Source organism: Theropithecus gelada, chromosome 1, assembly GCF_003255815.1.
Source record: "Theropithecus gelada isolate Dixy chromosome 1, Tgel_1.0, whole genome shotgun sequence".
NCBI classification, from domain to species: Eukaryota; Metazoa; Chordata; class Mammalia; order Primates; family Cercopithecidae; genus Theropithecus; species Theropithecus gelada.
Genome location: NC_037668.1, coordinates 71,882,642 through 71,906,818, shown reverse-complemented (window position 1 = coordinate 71,906,818; position 24,177 = coordinate 71,882,642). Strand labels below are relative to the sequence as shown.

The 24,177-nt window shown below is 51.6% G+C and overlaps 1 protein-coding gene across 5 annotated transcripts in view; it reads left to right on the top strand.

Moving 5' to 3' along the window:
* Nucleotides 1-13,064: 13,064 nt before the first annotated feature.
* SLC6A9 (solute carrier family 6 member 9) overlaps nt 13,065-24,177 on the top strand; it is a 34,465-nt gene continuing 23,352 nt past the window's right edge. For 2 of the 5 annotated variants that reach the window (XM_025366770.1, XM_025366687.1), the window contains exons 1-2: nt 13,170-13,347; nt 20,645-20,759. Coding sequence is in view for 3 of the 5 variants with exons in the window: in XM_025366332.1 (XP_025222117.1) it covers nt 20,730-20,759 (30 nt within the window). In the remaining 2 variants the exon portion in view is untranslated. Of the gene's footprint in view, nt 13,348-13,497; nt 13,566-20,644; nt 20,760-24,177 lie in introns of those variants that run through there. The other 3 variants (XM_025366332.1, XM_025366000.1, XM_025366414.1) reach the window with 3 other exon arrangements.

Sequence of the window (24,177 nt, the reverse complement as noted above, 5' to 3'; positions counted from 1 at the left end):
CCCACACCCAGGTGGGCAGAGGAAAGAGTTCAGACTGTCTCCACTCCCTCTTGCTCTCCGGCCAGAGTGCATGCAAAGGGTGTTGACAGGGGCTAGGGGCCCAGGACAGAGAGCTTGGGCTTCCCAATAGATCGGCCCAGGAAGGATCTGGCCGAGACCAGAGAAACGCTTTTTCCTGAATCAGGAGACCTGCTAGGAGCAACGGCCCCTTCCCTCTGGACACGGTGATCTGCAGGGCCCTGAGGGTTTCCAGGATGAGAGAGTCAACCTATGTTTTAGGGCAATAAAAGGCTGTGAAGGAGCCCCACGCCTCTCCCAAGCTGGCCTGGCATGGTTGCCATGGGGATGCCCCAGTTGCTCCAGAGGTGGCTTCTGGTCCCGGAAGCGAGGATGGCAGAGACAGTCAATCCTCCCACCGAGGCGGGTAGGGGTGAAAGGTCAGTGCTGTCTGGGAACATTCCCGACCATAGCTAGGGGCTGACAGCCCAGGGTTCTCCCCCATGCCTGCTTCGCCCAGCTCACACCCCTGTCTCCACCACTCCCTTCCCCTCCAGCTCCCACTTCCTCTGCTGCTCCCTCTAAAGGGATGGTCTCAGAGTCTGACTCTGCTGCTAGTTAAGTGGTTCAAGCGCAGGGTTCTGGTGTCAGGGCTGACCAGCAGGTCAGATGTGTAGACTCAGGTGAAGAGTTCACGAATGTTGCCTCAAGTAAGGGCTCAGGGAGGTTCCAGGGAGGAAAATGGGTATGAAGACCCAGTATTAAGGTTCTGGAAAAAAAATTAGGCAAGACAGCAGTATAAGGGTTCAGGTTTGGGGCACACATGTCCTGAACACTGTATGGGGCTTCAGAGGACTCAGGGGTAAGGGCCCAATGTGAGGGCTCAGCTGGGGCTCAGTTTTAAGGGTGTGGGATCTGTGCTGGTGTGGTAATTTTTTACTAACCCTTTAGTGGTAATTTGTTACTAAGAACGATCGTTAAAGTACTAAACTTTAGATGAACACCTTTTTAAATGTATGCATTGAAAGGGATTTAAGGTCACCTTTAATTTTTATCTATGCATTAGAGAGGATTTAAGGTCAGTTACATACCAACAGATTTCTCCTCATCTCTCTGAGGTTGGGTTTTCTTATCTATAAAATGAGAATAATAACAGTATCTAGCTCACAGGGTCATTGTGAGGATTAAATGAGAAAATGAACGTAAAGTTCTTAACACAGAAAGTGCACAAAAATAATAGCTTTTTTACAAATGTGCTTAGAGGGCCAGGCACAGTGGCTCACACCTGTAATCCCAGCATTTGGAGGCCAAGGTGGGTGGATCACTTTCAGGAGTTTGAAACCAGCCTGGGCAACACAGTGAGACCCCTGCCTCTCCAAAATAAAACAAAAAACAATGAGTTTTTAGCACCTGCCAGTCATGGTGGCACATGCTACTCGGAAGGCTGAGGTGGGAGGATCACTTGAGTCTGAGTAGTTGAGGCAGCAGTGAGCTGTGATCACACCACTGCACTCCAGCCTGGGTGACAGAGCAAGATCATCTATAAATAAATAAATAAATAAATAAATAAATAAATAAATAAATAGTGTGCTTGGAAATGAAAGAGAGAGAATTAACCAAGATCACCAGAAATTGCTTCAAACCCACGGCGGGCCAGCTAGTGTCACATGTCCTGGAGGCAGTAACTATGAAGAGATCCATTTTTCTCCCTCACCAAGGGAGAAAACAGGGGCTGTGTGGGGAGCAGGTGACAACAGGCACCTTCCACAAGGGAGGGAGATGCTGCCAACCACGCTGGGAACATGCTAAAAACCAGTAGCTCATATGCGCTGTAATGTAGTGGCAAAATAAACTTATTCTTTAATAGTACATTAATATGAACAAAGGTTTAGGGCAAAACAAATCAAGTTGTTTTTGTTTTGTTTTGTTTTGTTTTGTTTGAGACAGAGTCTCACTCTGTCGCCTAGGCTGGAGTGCGGTGGCACAGTCTTCGCTCACTGCAAGCTCCGCCTCCCGGATTCATGCCATTCTCCTGCCTCAGTCTCCTGAGTAGCTGGGACTACAGGTGCCTGCCACCACACCCAGTTAATTTTTTGTATTTTTAGTAGAGATGAGGTTTCACCGTGTTAGCCAGGATGGTCTCGATCTCCTGACCTCATGATCTGCCCGCCTCAGCCTCCCAAACTGCTGGGATTACTGGCGTGAGCCACTGCACCTGGCAAGTTTTCTTTTTAAAGCAAAACTCTAATTTAGTGGTTTTCAAACTTTGTGGTCTCAGGACCCCTTCACACTTTTAAAAATAATTAAGAACCCAAGCCGAGTGCGGTGGCTCATGCCTGTAATCTCAGCACTTTGGGAGGCTGAGGTGGGCGGATCACCTGAGGTCAGGAGTTCAAGACCAGCCTGGCCAACATGGTGAAACCCCTGTCTCTACTAAAAATACAAAAAATTAGCTGAGCGTGCTGGCAGGTGCCTGTAATCCCAGCTACTCAGGAGGCTAAGGCAGGAGAATCTCTTGAACCCGGGAGGAGGAGGTTGCAGTGAGCTGAGATCACACCATTGCACTCCAGCCTGGGTGACAGGGCAAGACTCCGTCTCAAAAAAAAAAAAAAAAATTAAGAACCCAAAGAATTTTAAGTGGTTTTATCTCATGATCTTCAAATGGATTCAAAATTAAAACTGAAAGTTAAAATATATATTAATTCAAAATAACTATATTTTTATTATATTTTAACTGAAAATATACCTATGAAAGATAGCCGTATATTTTCTTTTCTCTGCTGCGTTTTTGTTTTTGTTTTTTAGACCCAGTTTCGCTCTTGTCACCCAGGCTGGAGTGCAATGACGCAATCTCAGCTCACTACAACAGCTTCCACGTCCTGGGTTCAAGCGGTTCTCCTGTCTCAGCCTCCTGAGTAGCAGGGATTACAGGCACCTGCCACCACGCCTGGCTAATTTTTGCATTTTTAGTAGAGACGGGGTTTCACCATGTTGGCCAGGCTGGTCTAGAACTCCTGACCTCAGGTGATCCATCCGTCTCTACCTCCCAAAGTGCTGGGATTACAGACATAAGACACTGCGGCCAGCCAGATAGCTGTATATTTTCTAAAACCAAAATGTTAGTGAGAACAGTGGCACCGTTTTACACTTTTGCAAATCTCTTTACTGTCTGGCTTGTAGAAGACAGCTAGATTCTCAGCTCTTCTGCATTCAATCTGTTGCAATGGGTTGCTTTGGTTAAAATATGTGATGAAAACTCAGCTTCATGATGTATGTAGTTGGGAAAGAGAGGAGTATTTTAATAGCCTTTTCAGTGAATTGTGGCTATTGTTCTTTCTTCCATACCAAAACTCGAGGTGGTAGTTTCTTAAAGGTTAGTTAGTACGTGGACATTTCATACTCTGTTAACGTTACACTCCACTGGTTTGCCTTGCACTTTGAATAGATCTTTTACTCATGCATGGTTTTGTAACATTACTTATTGGTCATTTGGAAAATATTGGTTCACCGAGTTATGCAGATCTCCCGAATGTTGACACATTTCATTATACAATATTTTTTAAAAAGCACACTCATCAGTGCTATCACTGGTCTCATTAGAATTGAAAGCTTTCAAACTCAATGTAAGTAGATAATCAGTTTTCCAAATCCTAATTTTCACTTGAAGACGCTAATTTTGTCATTGGCAACAAACACTAATTTTCTTCTCCTTGCATTGATAGGCTCACTTGATTCACTTTTGAGAAAAAGTATGCCAAAGACCCAAGTCTGATAACTATAGTTTGTCATTTGTTCTTTTAAGTAAAACTGTTGTTTGGTGCATTCAGTTCACAATTCAATTGCGTAAGTGCTTTTCCTTGAGATAAGCATACTTCCCATTTTGTCACACAAAATATTTCAAAGACATATAATCAAGGCTTAAGACTTAGTAAAGTTAATAATGTTACTGCTTCTTCTAGACAATATAAAATAATCAGTACAGTGTGGTACCGACATAAAGACATACAGATCAAAAAATGTTCAGTATCTTTTATTTATTTTATTTTTTTTGAGACGGAGTTTCACTCTTGTTGCCCAGGCTGGAGTGCAATGGCTCAATCTCAGCTCACTGCAACCTCCACCTGCCGGATTCAAGTGATTCTCCTGCCTCAGCCTCCTGAGTAGCTGGGATTACAGGCATACGCCTCCATGCCCAGCTATTTTGTATTTTTAGTAAAGACGGGGTTTCTCCATGTTGGTCAGGCTGGTCTCAAACTCCCGAGCTCAGGTGATCTGCCCGCCTCAGCCTCCCAAAGTGCTGGGATTACAGGCGTGAGCCATTGCGCCCAGCCGATGCTCAGTATCTTACAGGCGTGAATCCAAAATAGATCTGTACATATATGGTCCACTGATTTCTTTTTTTATTTTTTGTAGAGATGGGGTCTTGCCATGTTGCCCAAGCTGGTCTCAAACTACTAGCCCCAAGTGATCCTCCTGCCTCAGCCTCTCCTAGCGTGGGGATTACAGGCATGAGCCACCACCTCCATCTTCACGATCCATTAACTTTTGACAAAGATCACAAGTTAATTCAATAGAAAAAGGACAGTATTTTCAACAAACAGTGCTGGAACAATTGGAAATCCGTAATCAAAACAAGAACAAAGACAAACAAAGCTCAACTCCTTCCCTTGCATAGTTTAATAAAGCAAAATGGATCATAGAACTAAAGTAATAGCTACCGTTATAAAACTTCTAGACAAAAACATAAGGGGAAATCTTTGAGGGTCCTGAGTTGGGTAAATATTTTCTTAGATAGGACTCAAAATGTACAAACTATAAAAGAAAAAAATAATTTATTTTTATCAAAATGAAAAGCTTCTGTTCTTTGAAAGGCACTGTTAAGAAAATGAAAAGATAAGAAACAGACTGTGAAAAATAATTGTGCTCTTACAACTCAGTGATAATAATGCAAACTCATTTTTTAAATGGTCAAAAAGGCCAGGCATGGTGGTTCATGCCTATAATCCCAGCACTTTGGGAGGTGGGAGGATCACTTGAGCCCAGGAGTTCAAGGCCTGCCTGGATGACATAGTAAGACCTTGTCTCTATAAAAAATAAACAAATTAGCCAGGCATGGTGGTGTAGGCCTGTAGTCCCAACTACTCAGGAGGCTAAGGTGGGAGGATGGCTTGAACCCAGGAGGTCGAGGCTGCAGTGAGCCTTGTGCCACTGCACTCCATCCTGAAGGACAGAGTGAGACCCTGTCTCAAAAATAATTTCAATTAAAAAAAAAGTCAAAAGATTTGAATGAATACTTCACTAGGGAAGATACATGAATGGCAAAAAGTCCATGAAAAGATGCTCAAATCATTAATCATCAGGAAATTGCATATTAAAACCACAATAAGATGCCACGGTACACTTATTACAATTGCTAAAGTTTAAAAGGTTGATAAGTTGGTGAGAATGTAGAGCAACTAGAAGTCTCAAAATTGCTGATCAGAATGCAAAATAGTACAGCAACTTTGGGAAACTGGAAATTTCTTATAAAAGTACCTATCATATGCTCCAACAATCGCACTGCAAAGTATTAATTCAAGAGCTATGACAATATACGTCCACACAGAGATCTGCATGTGAATGTGCATATCAATTTTATTCATAATACCAAGAAACAGAAAACAGCCTAAATGTCCATCAACATGTAAATGTTTAAGCAAATTATGTGTTTATACAATGAAATACCAATCCATAATAAAAATAAAGTAACTACTGATACATGAAATCACAAAACAATGATTTTACTGCTTCACAAGGACAGAAAACCAAACATTGTATGTTCTCACTCATAGGTGGGAACTGAATGATGAGAACACTTGGACACAGGGAGGGGAACATCATACACCGGGGCCTGTCGTGAGGTGGAATCTGGGGGAAGGATAGCATTAGAAGAAATACTCAATGTAGGCCAGGCATGGTGGCTCATGCCTGTAATCCCAGCACTTTGGGAGGCCGAGACGGGCGGATCACGAGGTCAGGAGATCGAGACCATCCTGGCTAACACGGTGAAACCCCGTCTCTATTAAGAAATACAAAAAACTAGCCGGGCGAGGTGGCGGGCGCCTGTAGTCCCAGCTACTCGGGAGGCTGAGGCCGGAGAATGGCGTGAACCCGGGAGGCGGAGCTTGCAGTGAGCTGAGATCCGGCCACTGCAGTCCAGCCTGGGTGACAGAGCGAGACTCCGTCTCAAAAAAAAAAAAAAGAAATACTCAATGTAAATGACGAGTTAATAGGTGCAGCAAACAAACATGGCACATGTATGCGTATGTAACAAACCTGCACGTTGTGCACATGTACCTTAGAACTTAAAGTATAAAACAAACAAAACCGATGCCTTTAAAAATAAAATAATAATAATAATTTTACTGCTTCACCAAGGACTTTTAAAGAGAAACTGAGGCTGGGCATGGTGGCTCAATCCTGTAATCCCAGCACTTTGGGAGTTCCAGGTGGGTGGATCACTTGAGGTCAGGAGTTCAAGACCAGCCTGGCCAACATGGTGAAACCTTGTCTCTACTAAAAATACAAAAATTAGCCAGACGTGGTGGTGCGCCCGTGTAATCTCAGCTACTCAGGAGGCTGAGGCAGAAGAATCACGTGAACCCAGGAAGTGGAGGTTGCAGCGAGCTTAGATTGTGCCACTGCACTCAAGCCTAGGTGATGAAGTGAGACTTCATCACAAAAATAAAAATAAATAAATAAATAAGGCAAAACTGGCCCTTTTTTTTCCTCCTATTGTTACTATTCATGCACCACGGTGGAGAAGAATACAAAGACTACTGGTACAGTTGAGTGCCGTGCCTTGATTCACGCTTAGGTGCCAACAGTTTCACCCACTGTTGCTCTTACGTCATGTGCAAATATCGATAAAGTGAAAGTGGCAAATAACAACTTAGTATTCTCAGGAAAATAGCTTTTGCCTTGTGGATCCCCTGTAAGAGTTTTAAAGATTCCCAGTGATCTGCAATCAACACCCTGAGAATTGATGTTCAAATTAATTAGAATAGTCACATTGACTTTTTAAAAATGACACTTCTTTTTAGATATCACTCAAAGGCATGTAAAATGCTTTCACAAATATCCTATGGAAAAAAGGAAGACCAACTCCATCTGTGGTACTATTTGCTTTACTTCCTCGAAAAGTAAAAGGGGGGCTGGGGGAAGGAGAAACCGAGTAGTCCCCTGGGAGTGTGTTCGGCATGTGAAGCCATCCATCATGCAGTCATGGTGAGCAGATGCAGGCCTAGGACCAAAAAGGCAAGTGGCGCTGGGAACTCAGGGCCCTTCGTCACCTTTCGCTACACAATCCCACTGGCTATACATCCCTCCACAACACAGTCATACCAACACACACACACACACACACACACAGAGTCAGGCCAGCCCCTCACGCCATGGCTAATCTCTCACAAGCCCAACCATGGCTGCACTCACACAATACAATCACACAGCCACACCAAAGTCACAAAAAAGCCAACACACCAGGTCACACTATTCTATATTCACAGATGGAGAATCTCAACGGCCATACACTCAACCATAGGTATACTCAAACTAGCAGAGTGGCTCATAATGTAAAACATCTACTGGGCCCTGTGGCCATGCCAGCACATCCCCCCAAGTATATTGTGCATGGGGTGAAATAATAGCTTTTGGACACAGGCCAACCTGAATTCAAGTTCAGGTTTTGGACACAGGCCAACCTGAATTCAAGTTCACGTTCTACCACCTATTAGTTCTGTAACCTGCAGCCAATTATTTAACCTGCCTGAGCTCTCATTCCAGAAAACGCAGGTAATTCCTACTTTGAAAACCTGATGTGATGGCATAAAATAATCAGACAAGGGGCAGCACCTTGTCTGGCCCAATGTGTCCTGGGGAATGCAGCTGTAACTGCCATGTATGGCTTTTGTCACCAGAGGGCACCAGGGCCACAATGTGTCTGGGGAGATTGCTGGAAGAAAATATGCCGAAAAGGCCAGGATTCCTGGGGAGTTTCAGGGTGAGTTTAGACAGGGTAGTGTGGGATGTGTGGGGGGCTGGGCAGTTTTTGGAAACCCCAGCTAGGCCCCGGCCACCCAAGTATGCCGTTGGGTATGGTGGGCAGCTCCCGGGGAAGATCAGATCTAGGAAGGAGGATGGATGAGTGCTCTCTATGAGCCAGGCCCTCTTCTGTGCCAATTTCACACACATTAAATCCTTTAATCCCCACAACAATACCGTGGTTGATAGTCACTGCTAATATTAATAGTATTCCTGGTGAGGAATATTGAGGAAGCTGAGGTCTGCTTACATAGCCATTAAGTGGAGACCTGGAATACAAATGCAGGCAGCCTGGCTTCAGAATCCATGACCCTAACCACAGCTCCACACTGCCCCCAACAGTGACCCCGCATCTCCCCTTGCTGGGGTTCTGCCAGGACTCCCTGACCCTGGCTTTCTTCCCTGGAGTTCAGCCAGCCTCAGCTGGCCTTTCCCCTCTTCCGGCCTGCTCCCCACCTGCTCCCTGGGCCAGCCCATGGTAAGAGGCTTATCACATATGTGTGGGGGACAGATAAGGCAGGGCCCCGCACAGGGCTTATCCAGCCCTGCCATCCCTGCTGGGGAGCTGCCAGCAGATGGAGCCCCGCCCGGGGCCTGGGGTCACTCCTTGTGATGCCAGAGCTCTTTATGATGTCATCATTTGTAGTGACATCATTGCTCTGTCCCTCCTTTGAATCTGAGAGGGTTACTCAGATAGGAGTTGGGGAAGTAGAGTCAGACAGGAGCCCTACCGAGGCTCTAGGTCAGTGGGCCGGGTTGGGCTGGAGTGGAGGACGGAGTGGTGCCAGAGGATCCTCCCCAGGGCAGATGGCTATTTTTGGTGTCGACTGCTCGGCTTATAGCCACCCCTCTTCCTGTCTTCCCAATCCAAAGAGGCTCTGGGTCCAGCAGGGGCAGGAGCAGTGGGAGAAATCTTTAGCCCTGCTGCAGGGCGGCTCCAGGGTCAGTCTCTAGCTCAGGAACCAGTCTGTTCCTCCCTACAGGGAGGCCTGACCCTCGGTACCTCGGGTCTGAGGGGAAGGGGGGCTTTACTTCCAATCCTTGAAATAGCAGTGAGGCAAAGAGGGATTATTAGGCTGGCTGGACAGACAGACATAGCCAGACCCGCCATTATAGTCACACACATTAGCTTGCTGCTGTGGGCTGCGGGCACAGCCTCACGCCAACACCATCACACAGCCATTCATTCTCATAGCCATGCCCGCAGCCACACATGGACCACAGACAGCTGAGCCACACTGACATAACAGCACAGGCACAATGTCATCACCTGTCCCATCTGGGAGAACAGGAACCCCTTCTCTCTCACGGTTGTACTCCCAGAGAGTAGCTCAATTCCCAGCACATGGCAGATGCGCACTAATATTTGGTGAGTGAATAAATGGACATTAAATGCCACAGGGCCTGTGACCGGGCTGAGGCCAGAGGAAACGCCATCCCACCTGCAAGTCTGCTCGACCTCTCCAGACCCAGGATGGGAGCATCGAGGAAGCTGCCAGCACTACCCCAGCCCCAACTTCAGTCACGGCCACTCCTCAGATCATAGGTCATTGAAGGGACCTTGGTAATGCAGGGACCCCACTCCTTCCCTCTAGGTCCAGTGAACTGGAACACTGGCACTCTGAAAATGGGATGTTATGAACATGGGGTGGTCTGGATGTTGGGTACCCCAGGCCCCCTGGGAATGGGGTACTGGGGGCTCTGGGGTTTGGGTCCTTTACAGTGTTAGGTGCTCTGGCACCCCTGACATTGGGAATTCGGGACTTCGGGCGCTCAAAGCTATTTAGGAGTCTGGGTGTTCAAAGCTCCTGAGATTGGGGCTGCCCCTTGGACAAGGCCAAAGTCAGTACTTCCTGTCCATATGCCTGATTCTACCTGGAGCCACGGAGGTCCAGCCTGGAACCCCTGTTCTGAGCCCCATGATTAGCTTATGCTGTCCCGGAGCTGGGGTCGCGGGGTTTCAGGGGGAAAGAAACCACAATAGGATGGCCTAAGGGGTACCTGGAGCCCCAGAGACAGCTCTCGGATCTGGAACCAATCTAACCTGCTTCTCTGCGTTGGGACAGGGCAGGGGAGGTGCCAGACACTGGCCACTGGGCTCCAGGTTCAAGAAAGGAGGAATCTGAGAGCAGAGCCCAGGCAGGCACTTCCCAGTAATGCTTCCTGGCTACTGAGGCTGGGGTTCTAAGGAGGTGGAGACCCCTAGCCATGCCTGGCTTCAACTATAGGCAACGTCCACCTTCCCCCACCTTCTCAGCAGGTCCCCAGCACCCATCCATCAAGGTGCCCCGTGCTCCCAGCTCTTGCAGTGACCACCAGAAGTGGCCCAAGTCTGGCATTATTCGTATTCCTACTAGACACACACCTAAACTGACTTACGTGCATCCCAAAACAGAGGCCTTGATCCTGCAGGCTGATGACACCACTGGAGGAAACCAGCCAGCCCTGGGGGCTCTGACGCTGGATGCAGCCCTCCCAGGAAATAGCTCCACTGGCTGCGGTAACTGGAGGCTCCTGAGACACATCTCAGCCTGCAGTGGGTGGGCCCCCCAGCCCGCTGCAGCCCTGCCCCAGGAAGAAGCAGGCCAGTCAAACTGGCTGACCCCATCAGTTCCCCCATCCCCTCCCCTGCCCCAGTCTGTCCTCAGTCCTGATCCCCCTGCTTGCCCCACAGTGGCCCAGGCTGGCCATGCCCTTCCCACTCTGCGGGCCAGCTGCTCAGAGCCAGGGGCTCACAGCCAGGGACGGAGGCTATCCCAGCTCTGACCTGGGCTGGGCCCAAACCTGCCTCCTTTGGGCCTCATTCTGATTGGAAAAAACAGCCTCTCTAGTCCCTGTCTCAAGGAGATGGCTTTTCAAACCAGAATCTTTCTCACAAATGTCTCCTCAGGACACAGCTCACTGTGCAGTTTCCTGAAGCTCTTTCTGGGTCAAGGTGGGTAAAACACACATTCATGAATCTGTTTCTATGTATACAAATAGACTTTGTGCTCTGCCAGTGTTAGTTTAATAAAGCCCTCTGGCCAACATCCCCAATCTTCCTAAACACTCCAAGGAAAATGTTCTCTTTTCTTCACCGCATGGGCTAAAGTGCCAGGCTGCCTCCCTGTCCCCAGGTTAGTCCCCAAGCCTTCTTCTTTCTGACGGAGCCTCAGAGGGCTGGCCCCTGAGCACCCATCCCCCTCTCTTCTAACTGCCCAGGCCCCAAGCCCCTAGGCCTGAGGGCATCCTGGAATCTTGCTCTCAGCACCCCACACCTGCCTCCCTTCATATGGATTCCCTGAGCCATGAAAACTCTCAGAATCTTCACTGTGTTCTTAGCGCTCAGTGCCCTCTTCTAGGCCTGTCCCCAGCCCAGCCTACTGCTGGAAGGGAGAAGGAGGGAGGCCTTTTCCCCTTCATACTCTTCCTTGTCCGCCTTCCTCTACTTGGGGGCCTCTTTAACATCCTCCATCTACCTTCCCTGGGGTGGTATCCCTTTTGATGAGCCCCAGGGAGGAGGCAAGGAGGAAGATCCTAAAAACAATTTATGGAGGAAGTTAAGTCCTGGCAGGAGAGATGTAGAGGGCTTGGACCCCATCTGCCCAGTCCCAGGAATTGGGCACACACACAACTACACAGACCTGCTGCAGTGCACACAGTCTTCCACAGATGTACCTACACAAATACACAATCAGGGGCTCAGGCGTCTGGGGGCACAGACACAACAGGTTGCCCAGATCCAGGTGTGTGTGCACACAACTCACACAAGAAACACCTGCACTTGGTTTGTAGAATAAAAATCCCAAGCATACTATATCTACTAGGTTTGGGGACAAAGTGAAAATGAAAATAATCTTGCTGATAAGACTAAGGTGTCTTCCCAGATCTGATCAGGAGTCCAATGTGAATAGGAGACAACAGAGAGCTCTCTTTGTACTTTGGCTCTGAGAAAGGTTTGTGGAATGGACTGCGTGTGGCCTGAAAGAGCTTGCATTGCAGGGAATGCCTGGGCTTGATGCCTGTTATCTTGTTCAGTGTCTCTGATAAATTAATAAACTGCAATCTCACTCAACAATTGGTTTCACGTGAGTTTGGCATGTATTGGGGGCTGACAGTCCCAAGGAAAAAAATTAAACTGTTTCATGACCAGAAAATGGTGAGGACTCAGGGTCCAAAGTAGAAATTGCCTCTGTAGGTTGGGCCCCTTCCCTGAGCAGATGCCCCACTCAGGTTGGGGCAAAAACCAGTTCCTCTGACAGTACTAACTGGCCACTTTCCCTGAAAGGTGGTGGCTCTCACAAGGTATGCAAATGTGGGAGCCTCATTCCACATGCCAGGCACCCCTCCCCAGAGGCAGCCTGGAGCAACGGGCTTTACATACACACACATGCATTTCCTTAGCCCCTTCTCTCCATTTCACAGAGGAGGAAACCGAGGCTCACAATGCTCCTTTTGGCAAAGACTTTTTTTTTAGCTGAGATTGTAACCCAGGTCTGTCTCACCACGGAAGGAGGAGGGATCCCAGGTTGGTGTCTGCAGCGCCTGTAATACCACCTCAAAAGTAGAGCTGACCAAGCCGGTGGTTCAGGAGGGAAATTTGAGAAAGGGCTCCAGGGAGCCCTCTAGTTCCAAGGAGTAGGACCTAGGCCTTACCCAGCAGTGCCCACAGTCTCTAGCGGCTCTGCTCCAAAGGGAATGGAATTTGCTCTGACTTCTCTCTAGGGGAAACGCAGGCGCAGAAGGCCAGGGGCCTGGAGGGCTAACTCCAGCCTCAGCCCCCCAAAGTGCCCCAGGCCTTCTGGCTTTATTCCACCCTAGCCCGAAGGGGACCACATCTGCTTGCTCAAGGGCCCCAGCTGGAGGGCAGCGAGGCAGGGGCGGAGAAGGGGGCTCCTTTGTGGAGCCCACTCCCAGGGGTTCGTGGGGATCAATCATCTGAAAGCTGGAGAGACTTGTAATTTTATTCCCTGGGAGGAGGAGCCTGAGAAGTCTGCACGGGGGGAGGGGATGGGATGGAGAGGGGAGGACGGCCAGGGGAGCTCTTCGGGTAGGGGAGGGACTTGGCTAGATCTCCCAAGCCTTCTCCACTCTTCAAACTTTCACCAAACTCTTAGCCCCCGCCTCCCCGAAACCAAAACACAACAGGCTGTGGAAGAGCTGCGAGCGGCGCGGCGGGGCGGGCGCGGCACAGAGCCTCGGGAAGCTGATGCAACTTTCACTTTAAGAAAGCCACCTGGGCGCACCGCGGTGCGGACCCAGCACGCCTGGGCAGGGGGCTGCAGCATGGTAAGGGGGCTGGGGGAAGGGAACGCTGGGGCCCGCGCCTCCGTCGGTCCTGCCGTCGGTCTGAGCCGACGCGGGGCTGAGCCCCAGGACCAGCGTGTGCATGTGTGTGTGTGTGTGTGTGTGTGTGTGTGTGTGTGTGATCGCGCATGTATGCGGGCATCTGTGGGTAAGAGTGTGGGTGCACGCACCGGGATGTCTGTCTCGCCGCAAAGGTCGGGGTAGGTGCGCGCGGCTTGGTGTCACCGCTGTCACCAAGGAGCTGAAGCGGGAGGGAGAGGGAAGCGGGGGGAGCTCCTGCGTGGGGTGGGGGGGGGGGGGCGCCAGACGCCAGTTCGATCGGGGGCGGCGGGCGCAGGCTGTGCGGGTAGCGCCGGAGCCAGAGCGTGGCACGGTCCGTCCGGGGAGCCAGTGGTTCTGCGCTCTGGGGGCCTGAGGGGGTCGATAATCGGCCGTGCCTGCGCCTAGCGTGCGGGCTCCCGCGCGCTCCAACGCCTCTCAGCGTCCGCCAGCCTGGCTGCCTGTCTGGTCCCTCCAGCCGGCCTGCCTCCCTATCTGCCCTCCCGGTGCCGGTGCCGATGCCCGTGCCCGTGCGCCCGCGGGACCCGGGAAGCCGCGCGGGAGAGTCCTGGCGCACTCAGCCTCTCTTTGTCCGCGCTCTGGCCGCGGCTTTGGGAAGGGACTGCGAGAGAGCGAGGAGTTCTTTGGGGGCTGCTACCCTGGAAAGAATCCGTGCCCTCCCCACCCCAACCCTCATTACCGGCACGCCTAGGGCGGGGCCGGGCGGCCGCAGGTGAGGGCAGGGGCCTAGCAGCCCTGGGCGCCCACCCCCGGCCGGCGCTCCGCACCCGGCAGCCACTGCAGATCGCGAGCCGGCGGCGGGGCCGGGCGGGAGAGTGGGGCTTGCCCCGAGGGCCGGGAGGGGCCGGAGCCGGCCCGGGGGCGGGGCCGTGGGGCGGGGACCTCGGCGCCCCGGTACTTTTCCACCGCAGGGGCCGGGGGCGGGGCCGCCGCCTCCACGCCAGCTGAGGCCCACACGTGGCGGCTGATGTAACGCCCGTGCCCCCACATCTCTCTCCCGATTAAAGCGGACGCGCCCCGCTTCGAGGAACCGGGACGCTGCGGGCGGTGCCGCTGCTCTGAGACCGACCGCGCCCCTGCCTGCCGGCCCGGGGCCTCCGCGCCTCGGGCCCGCAGATACCTAAAGGAGCCGCACCCCCTTTCGGGCCTGCTCTCGGCAAGCCACACCCCCTCGCGGATCACTCTTAAAGGAGACTGGACCCCGGCTCGCTGACAGCTTCCGCACAAAGCGCGGTCTATTTCTCCGCTGAAAGGAGCGTGAGGGTGCGGCCGTTGGGAAATGAAAGCTGCGGGGCGAGGAATGGGGAAGGAGAGAATAACCTGAAAGGTTAAAGACTCCCAAAGTGAGGGAGCATCAGAAGGTTGGAGAGTAGTGGGTGAGGGGACTGGTTCTAGCGACTAATGGGCGACACTGAGCATGCTCAAGTGTTTCCAACGACCGCAGAGAAAACGCCCCCTTTACTTGGCCTATGCGGCGACTGCGGCTGTACCCGCTCAGTTCCCGGCTCTGGAAACACAGAAGAAGCACACCTCTGCCCTGGAAGAACTCTCCATCTAGTGGGGAGCCAGACTTGGGCACGAGGAAGCATGCCGCAGTTGCTACGTGTGGCAAGCGTGCTGAGACGTACACAGTGTGGGGGTACAGTAGGAAGGCTGACAGCAACGGGGAGAACCTAGGAAGGCTTCATGAAGATAATAGCATTGGGATAGGTTTTGAGGATGCGTAGGATATATACAGGTGAATATCAGGACAAGGGTGCTCAAAAAAGAGGGAACGGGTGCTGGGGCAAAGGCATGAAGCAGGAGCCTTCTGCAAATGCTGGGTAGTCTCACGTGGCGGCAGATGGCCACAGGTTGCTGACCTGGGCTCCCAGGTAGAACTAAGGGCTGTTTCCTGCTCCCGCAACTCCTCCACTTCCTCCATCACAGTGAATGGAAATTATCCTTCTTCGTCTACCTACCTACTAAACTGTGAGGTCCTTGAAGCCAGGGAAAGAGCCTGTCACCTTTCCATCCCCAGTGAGGACTCCAGGGCTTTTCCAAGATGGACCGTTAAAACTGATTGACCTGACAGCCCTGATACTCAGCGGTGAGACTGTCAAGATGGGCCAGGGTTCTGTGACTGATGTCTCAACATCTGCCTTTGGGTGACTCACACGCAGCTCAGACCAGCTTGTCCAACCCAGCCCTCCTGTCCCCGCACCGAACCTGCAGCCTCACCATCGTTTGTCCTCCGGGATGGGCTTCCTCCCACTGCACCAACAGAAACCAGAGACTCCTTCTTATCCCTCCCCCTACCCAGTCCGATTCATCACCAAGTCTTCCCATGTTACCTTTTATATTTATCTGAAATCTGTGCACCTCTCCTCACCCTATTGTCACCTTCCTAACCTGAGCCCCCTCATTTTTGACCTGGCCCCTTTCTTCCTTTCCTTTCCTTTCCTTTCTTCCTCGTTTCCTTCCTTCCTTCCTCTCTTTCTTTCTTTCTTTTTTTTTTTTTTTAGATGGAGTTTCACTCTTGTTGCCCAGGCTAGAGTGCAATGGTGCCATCTTGACTCATTGCAACCTCCACCTCCAGAGTTCAAGCGATTCTCCTGACTCAGCCTCCTGAGTAGCTGGGATTACAGGCATGTGCCACCACGTCTGGCTAATTTTGTATTTTTATAGAGACTGGGTTTCTCCATGTTGGTCAGGCTGGTCTCCAACTCCTGACCTCAGGTGATCCGCCTGCCTCGGCCTCCCAAAGTGCTGGGATTACAGGCGTGAGCCACCGCGCCCGGCCTGGCCTGGCCCATTTCTAATTGATTTCCTCTCTTCTACTTCAGCCTCCCTCCAGTCCTTTCTCCACACTGTATCTAGGGGGATGGTTTCAAGATGCACATTCCACCAATTGCTTCTCCTTGAAGTTGATCTTTTGCTTAAAAGCTTTCAATAGCCACCCTTGCCCTCAAGATGAAGACCAAAATCCAGACCCCAAAGGCCCTGGCCAGGCCTCTCTGTCCACTTTAATCTTTGACCATTTCCCCCTGACTATCTGAGCTCCAGCCTCAGAGCCTTTCCACATATTGTTTCATTTGCTTGACTCTCTCTTCCTCTTCTCTTCCTCATTATTGCCACTTTGCCTAATTTACTTCTTTAGACCCTTAAACATCACTTCCTCAGGGAAGCCCTCCCCTAGTCTTACACAAGGCCAGGCCCGCCTACTGTAGAGTCTCATAACACAATCTTTCTCTTTACATCCTTTATCTGAGTATGCAATTCTTTATTTTTTTATTTTTTGAGACAGAGGTTCCCTCTTTTTGCCCAGGCTGGAGTGCAGTGGCACGACTTTGGCTCACTGCAACCTCTGCCTCCTGGGTTCAAGTGATTCTCTTGCCTCAACCTCCCAAGTAGCTGGGATTACAGGTGCCCACCACATCGCCCAGCTGATTTTGTATTTTTGATAGAGATGGGCCTTCACCATGTTAGCCAGGCCGGTCTCAAACTCCTGACCTCAGGTGATCCACCTGCCTTGACCTCCCAAAGTGCTGGGATTACAGGCATGGGCCACCGCTCCTGGTCTCAGTTTGTAATTCTTTAAATTTTAGTCATCAGTTTAACTCTTTCCCCTTAGTCTGTAAGCTGCAGGAGTACAGATACCTTTGAGTTCTTGGTGCCTAGCACAGTTCTGGCCCAGAGCAGACCTGCAATCAATATTGCAGAATAAATGAGTCTAGCTGTGGTCAGCCATAAATGCCTGCTAAGCAGTTTAGGCCATATCCTGTTGGCTGTGGAAAACTATTGGAGAGAATCAGGGATTTAGGGCTTCGGGAGGATTAACAGATTGGAGGGGAGGAACATGTGGAGGGCTTGTGGTAAGGACAAAAATTAGGCAGAAACTTCAGAACTTATGAGGAAATTACTATTGGCCCCATTTTCCAGACTGAGAAAACTAAGGCTCAAAGAGGTTGAGTAACTTACTTGAAATCATATACCTAGTGAGTAGCTGAGCCAGAAATCCAGCCCAGGCCTACCAGATCCCAGAGCCCGAGCTCTTTATCTTTTTTTTTTTTTTTTTTTTTTTTTTTGACGGAGTCTCGCGCTGTGTCACCCAGGCTGGAGTGCAGTGGCGCGATCTCGGCTCACTGCAAGCTCCGCCTCCCAGGTTCACGCCATTCTCCTGCCTCAGCCTCCGAGTAGCTGGGACTACAGGCGCCCGCCACCACGCCCGGCTAGGTTTTTGTATTTTTAGTAGAGACGGGGTTTCACCATGTTAGCCAGGATGGTCTCGATCTCCTGACCTCGTGATCCACCCGCCTCGGCCTCCCAAAGTGCTGGGATTACAGGCTTGAGCCACCGTGCCCGGCCCCGAGCTCTTTATCTTGTGCTGAACTGCCTCTGTGACCCGCTACTGCCTGTCAGCGGTGGCCCACAAATGCTTCAGGGGCATGTGTGGGGCCTGGTGTTGTGGATCTTCCACACGTAGAAGGGGCTGGACGCCATGGGCAATCATTTGGTGTTTTCTGAATGGACGGATGGGGCCACGTAACAGGAATGTCAAAGGCAGGAGAAGGAGCAAAGCTTTACACCCAGCTCATTCTCCTGGAAGCCGCCATGAAGCAGTCTTTTCCCTCCAGTCCACGAACTACCTGAGGGCAGGGACTGCATTTGCAGTCAGAGATGTCAGAGTCAGAGATGTCAGGTCTGAAAACCTAGTTCAAGTCCTCACTCGAGCACTTACAAGGAAGGCATTTGACCTCTCCGAGTCCGTCTCTCTGATGGTAAACTGGGAGGAATTCCAGAATAACCTGGGTGAGGGCCCTCTGCAGCCTAAGTTTGGAGACACAATGTCCTCAGTTCACTTACCTGACCAGTGGGCTTAATAATTTCCAACCCGTGACGTGGCTTTTTTGTTTTTTTTTTTTTTAAGACAAAGTCTCACTCTGTCACCCAGGCTGGAGAGCAATGGTGTGATCTCGGCTCACTGCAATCTCTGACTCCCGGATTCAAGCGATTCTCCTATCTCAGACTCCCGAGTAGCTGGGACTACAGGCGCATACCACCACACCTGGTTAATTTTTGTACTTTTAGTAGAGATGAGATTTCACCATATTGGTCAGGCTGGTCTTGAACTCCTGACCTCAGGTGATCCGCCCATCTCGGCCTCCCAAAGTGCTGGGATTACAGGCATAAGCCACTGCACCCAGCTGACATGGCTCTTTCTAATGCCATCTGCTGTTATTACTATCATCATTGTCATTATTAGTCCTTGAATGAGGAGAGGTGGCTTTAAGGGAGTCAAATCTAGAGTTTACAGCTTGAGAGGGAGGCACAGGGGTGAGAGAGGACAAAGTATGATCTCATTTTGAGGGAGCACACCCCCATCTTTCTTTACTTGCCCCCAGAAGACCAAAGCCATGAGCTGGAACCTCTTTAGGAGAAGAAGTTGAGCCACAGGCCAGCCTGGGTCACATCTTGTCCCCACCCTGCCCTAAGAGAAGCTCTGCAGGAGACCAGGCAGCCAGGGCAAAGGGCCTAAAAAAGCCAAGGGCTGATTTGCATAGGCAAAGAGCAGCCTCCTCATCTCTCCTCCAGCCTTCCAGAGACTTCCTGGGCTTGTAGGTGAGAGGTGACCCTTGACAGGTGGCTGTGGGTAGGGCAGAGTTGCCCAGAATAGCCTTGGGAACAGACTCCCTGGGAAGGCAGGAAAGGCTCCAGAGAGAGGCAGGGCCGAATCCTTCCTGGGTCTAGGCCCTGAGGAGGGGTTTCCTCCCATGAGACAATTCTTTTTTTGTTTTTTTTTTTCTGAGACCGAGTCCCGCTGTCGCCCAGGCTGGAGTACAATGGTGGTGGGATCTCGGCTCACTGCAACCTCCGCCTCCCAGGTTCCAGCGATTCTCCTGCCTCAGCCTCCCGAGTAGCTGGGATTACAGGCATCCGCCACCACGCCCAGCTAATTTTTGTAATTTTAGTAGAGACCAGGTTTCGCCATGTTGGCCAGGATGGTCTCGAACTCCTGAGCTCAGGTAATCAGCCCCTAAAGTACTGGGATTACAGGTGTGAGCCACCACGTCCGGCCAAGATAACTCTTTTTTTTTTTTTTTTTTTTTTTTGAGACCGAACCTCGCTCTGTCACCCAGGCTGGAATGCAATGAGACAACTCTTTAAGGCTCTCTGAAGATGGATTTCTCCTGAGGCCTGTCAAAAACTAACCTTTCTTCCATCCCATCTGACATTAAGCCCGTGTGCACCAGCACTGCCATGGGGCTGCTCCTTCCACGTGGCTGCTGCCCCACAGCTCGCCAGCCCCACCTTGCCCCTCAGATGCTTCCCACAAGATCCTGGGCTGGCCTGGATCCCTCATTCCAGAGGTCCCGCCTTTGCTATTTCCCTCCATTTCAATTCAACTAACACTTCTTGTAAGCCCAGTGCCGTGCAACGTGCTGGGCACAGAGGGCAAAAGAAACAGTCCCAAGCCCTCGGGGAACTCACTGACTCATGGTTGATGAACTTAAAAGCAAATAAGTGTCATACGAAATAAGAATACTAGTAGAGATTTGCACAAAACAGAAAAGAGGAAGCAACTTTTTTATTCTTTTGAGAGAGTGGGTCAGAAAAGGCTGCAGAGAAGAGGTGACATTTAGCCCGGTGCAGTGCTGAGGATTTGTAGAATTTCACCTGGTGAACTGCTGTGGAGGGGACAGCTGGGAGTGCAAGAAGGCGTGGCTGCACAGGGGTGTGTGGCTGGCCCAGAGCTTGGTCCAAGTGAATGACATGACAACAAGCCCAGCTGCCCTGGAGCCCACACTGGGTGCCACCCAGATGGGGAAGGGCCGTCCTGGCTGCCTGGCTGGGGTGAGGATGGGGAGAGTGTGCTGACCGGAGCTGATTCCCCTCCGGGAAAGGCTGAAGCCATTCACACAGGCCATGAAGGAATTGGACTCCATCCCAGTTCGGTATTCATTTTTTATCTTTTACAGGATTGGGCATCTGGAGAGTCAAAAATAGACCTTTGCCCATTGGGACACGAAGCCTGGAGATCAAGAGATCCAGGGGAAAGGTTGGGGGCACTGGGAAGGAGCTGGATCTGAGGGTCTTCCAGAAAGAAAGGAGCAGCATGCGGACATGGCTTGGCAGAGGGCCTGGGCCGGCTGGTGGTGGGTGGCTCTGCACTACCTGTCTGGAGAGCCCTGTGGGCCACATGGCCAAGTCTTCACCTCACCCTCTGCTCTCTCCACAGCTCTTGAGGTCTGTGGCCTGAAAGGCGCTGGAAGCAGAGCCTGTGAGTGTGGTCCCCATCACCAGAGCCCCAGCCCACCGCCGCCATGGTAGGAAAAGGTGCCAAAGGGATGCTGGTGAGTACAGAGGCCAGACTGTGGGGAGGAAGGGGAGTCCCAAGCTCTGCCCCCAGGACCTCCTGCCAGCTGCTTGCCATGACAGGAAGGCTTAGGAAGGCCAGCACTGCCAGGGCTCCTGAGTTCCCAGCTGACCCCAGCATGAGCAGGTAGCCCCTCATCTACCAGGTCAGAGAGTGTCAGGCTCCAAGCCCACAGAGCCCACGAAGATCTGCCAGAAGGCAGGAGGTGTGCGCCCCATCCTTGTCACAGAGGTGCTGCGGACAGAAGGAGGTCACTCATGTGCTGAGAGGACAGTGCAGCTTGGGGCTGTGCAGGCGGCTTCCGTCTGTGCTGATCAAGGGCTCCTCCCTCAGACCCTGCCTGGTTTTTCTCCACTTCTCTGGGTCCTTCTCAGTCTGAAAAGTAACAACATTTTGTTTTGAGTGCTCTCCTGAGGACTCTCAGAAAATCTCTCTCCACCCTTTCCCCATGTCCTGGCTTTTCTTTGCCCTCAACCTTAGAGCACAGGGGAGGTAGTGGTGAGGCCAGGAGACACAGCGGGATGGGTGAGATCCTTTCTATTTTTTAAATTTTTTTGAGACCAAGTCTCACTCTGTGCCTGGGCTAGAGTGCAGTGGTGTGATCTCGGCTCACTGCAACCTCTGCCCCCTCCCGGGTTCAAGCAATTCTCATGCCTCAGCCTCCCGAGTAGCTGGGATTACAGGCATGTGCCACCAAGCCTGGCTCATTTTGTATTTTTGGTAGAGACGGTGTTTCACCACGTTGGCCAGGCTGGTCTCAAACTTCTGACCTCAGGTGATCCACACGCCTCGGCCTCCCAAAGTGCTGGGATTACAGGCGTGAGCCACCGTGCCCGGCCTGGGTGAGGTTCTTAAAGGTAAAGGAGCAAGACTAGCTGATGGAGGGACCAGGTCAGCACCAGAAGCAGGAACCAGGAAAGTGATGCCAAATCCTGTCCCAGAGGCAATGGTTGTCTTCCTTCTCTTGAGATCTTCCCTGGGGACAGGCTAGACTGGATGGCTGCCGGGGGTGGGGACCAGGGACTGACCATGGACAGTCCCTCCCTCAGCAGCTCCCATCCTGTCAATCTCCTGTGTTGCTTTTCTCATTTAATGAAAGATTCACTGGCCTGGGGTCTTTACTGAGCCCTCCCCAAACAAGCCCTGTCTCTCACCAAAGATTTCTGGGACTCAAAGTACCTGGTTTAAAAGAACAACTTGGCCTGGGCGTGGTGGCTCACGCCTGTAATCCCAGCACTTTGGGAGGCTGAGGCAGGCGGATCATCTGAGGTCAGGAGTTTGAGACCAACCTGCCCAACATGGTGAAACCTTGTCTCTACTACAAAAATTAGCCAGATGTGGTGGTACGCACCTGTAATCCCAGCTACAGTGAGCCGAGATTGTGCCACTGCACTCCAGCCTGGGCAATAGAGCAGGGCTCTGTCTCAAAAAAAAAAAAGAAAGAAAAGAAATTTTAAAAAATTTAAAAAGAACAGTTTGTGGGAGAGAACCGGGTGGTTCTGTTCCAAGCTCAGGATCTTCTATCTGGCCCTGTTCTGAACCTCCTGCATCCAACCCCTGGCCCCATCCCTCTGGTCTAGCCCCCTGCTGATTGACTGATTGGAGTAAGTCTGAATGAACCAAGCTCCTGAAAGTATTCCTAAGATTCCTGAAATCTGGGTGCTCAGAAATGGGCCCAGATGGAGGTCTTATGACCTGAACACTTGCTAGGGGTGAATCCCATCTGAGAACCCAAACATGGCCCCACCTTTCCTGGAGAGGTCTTGGAATTGCCATGGGCTTGTGACGGGAAGTGGGGTGTGGCCCTGTCCCTTCCTACCATGGAGATTCTGAGCCCCATGAAACCTCTGAGTCCTCCATGGTTGCTCTTCTTTCTCTGGAGTGACTTGGAAGGACTGGGAGGAAGGCAGGCGGAGAGATGTGAGCAGCACAGAGGGCATGGGTCCCAGTGTCCCAGAGTCCCTGCCTGAACTGAGCTTCCCGGACTGTGCTCTGCCGGTCGGCCCAGCCAGCCTGTCTGTGGATGGGAATGCTGCCTTGGGACTCCTGTTCCCAGCACTAGGATGTGCCTAAAGATAGCTGAGGCTCGCTCTCCTCCCCGCTCTCTGCCCTTTGGCTTTTGCCCACTGTTGCTGCGTTTGAGGCTCATAGCATCCGTCCCATGGGCACCCCCAGTGGTTGCTTGGAGATTCTATTCCTGCTTCCTTTTCAGCTCTGCTGATGACCTTGGACTATTCCACTCTATTCTTGGGTTCCAGTTTGGGACTGAAGCCACCTCCGTTCAGTGCTTGTCTCTAGACACAGCCTCTGAGGTGCACAGGGCAGCTGGTCCCAGCCGAACCCCATCTCTGCTAACACAGGCAGCCCAGTCAGCACGTTTGTGTCTTCCGTGTCTTCCTATGGCCAGTAACTAAGGAAGCATCATTCTGACAGGCTTCTTCTTTGGATACCCTGGTAGATCAAAAGAGGATGTTAAGGGGCGTGTGTGTAACCATGCACTTGGACCATCACAGTTCTCTGTGGCTTCTGCTGCTCTGTTTGTACCCTGGCATGCATGGAGCAGGCACTGGCCCCTACCACGGGATCCTCACTTCTATCCCCCTTTACCCAGGTTTGGGTGTGAGGACACTGGCCCTCTAAGTCTCTTCAGTGTCGGCAGACACCCTGTGTTATCCTTGGAGCTTCTGCTGGATGCTACAGCCAGTGCCCCATGGGTAACAAGCAGCTTACCAGCACGTGCCCAGGCCCACATGCCCGCTGCACGTGTCCCTCCCTCACTCCCAGCCCAGATGGTCTCTGCCAGGCCAGCTCAGCTGCCTCCCTCACGCCTCAGCAGCTCCTAGGACAGGGCTGTGCGAGAACCCAGCTGGCCAGGGTGCCTCCAAGCCTGGGAGCAGCTGGGATGCTTGGGGGCACTAGGGGGTGGGTGGGGTGGTCCTTCCATGGAGACCTAGGCCCTCGTACACGTGTGGAGCAGGGCCACCTAGGTCTCAAAGGGCAAGGGGCTGGAGGAGAGGGACCCAGGACAGGAGGCAAGAGAGCCCCCACTAGCTCAGTTTTAATCCTTCACCCACCAATGTCACACCATTTCCCAGGCTGGCTACCTCAGTCCCCTCCCTAGTGCCACTACCCACTCATGCAGAGTCTTGGGCAGTCCGGGCCTTGGCGGGCTTCCTTGACCTCTTCTCATGTCTGAGCACGCTGATTGTTTCTGCCACTGGGAAGCCTCACAATGAACAGGAACAGACTCATTTGGATTAGGGCTCTGGGTGCCAGAGCATCCAAATCCCAGGAGGACTTGCAAGCACCACAGGCCGCCAGGGGCTGCCCCACCCTGACCTGTTCTCGTATGTTTTGCCCTGAGGGTTTGGGCACCTCCTGTCTATAGCATCCGT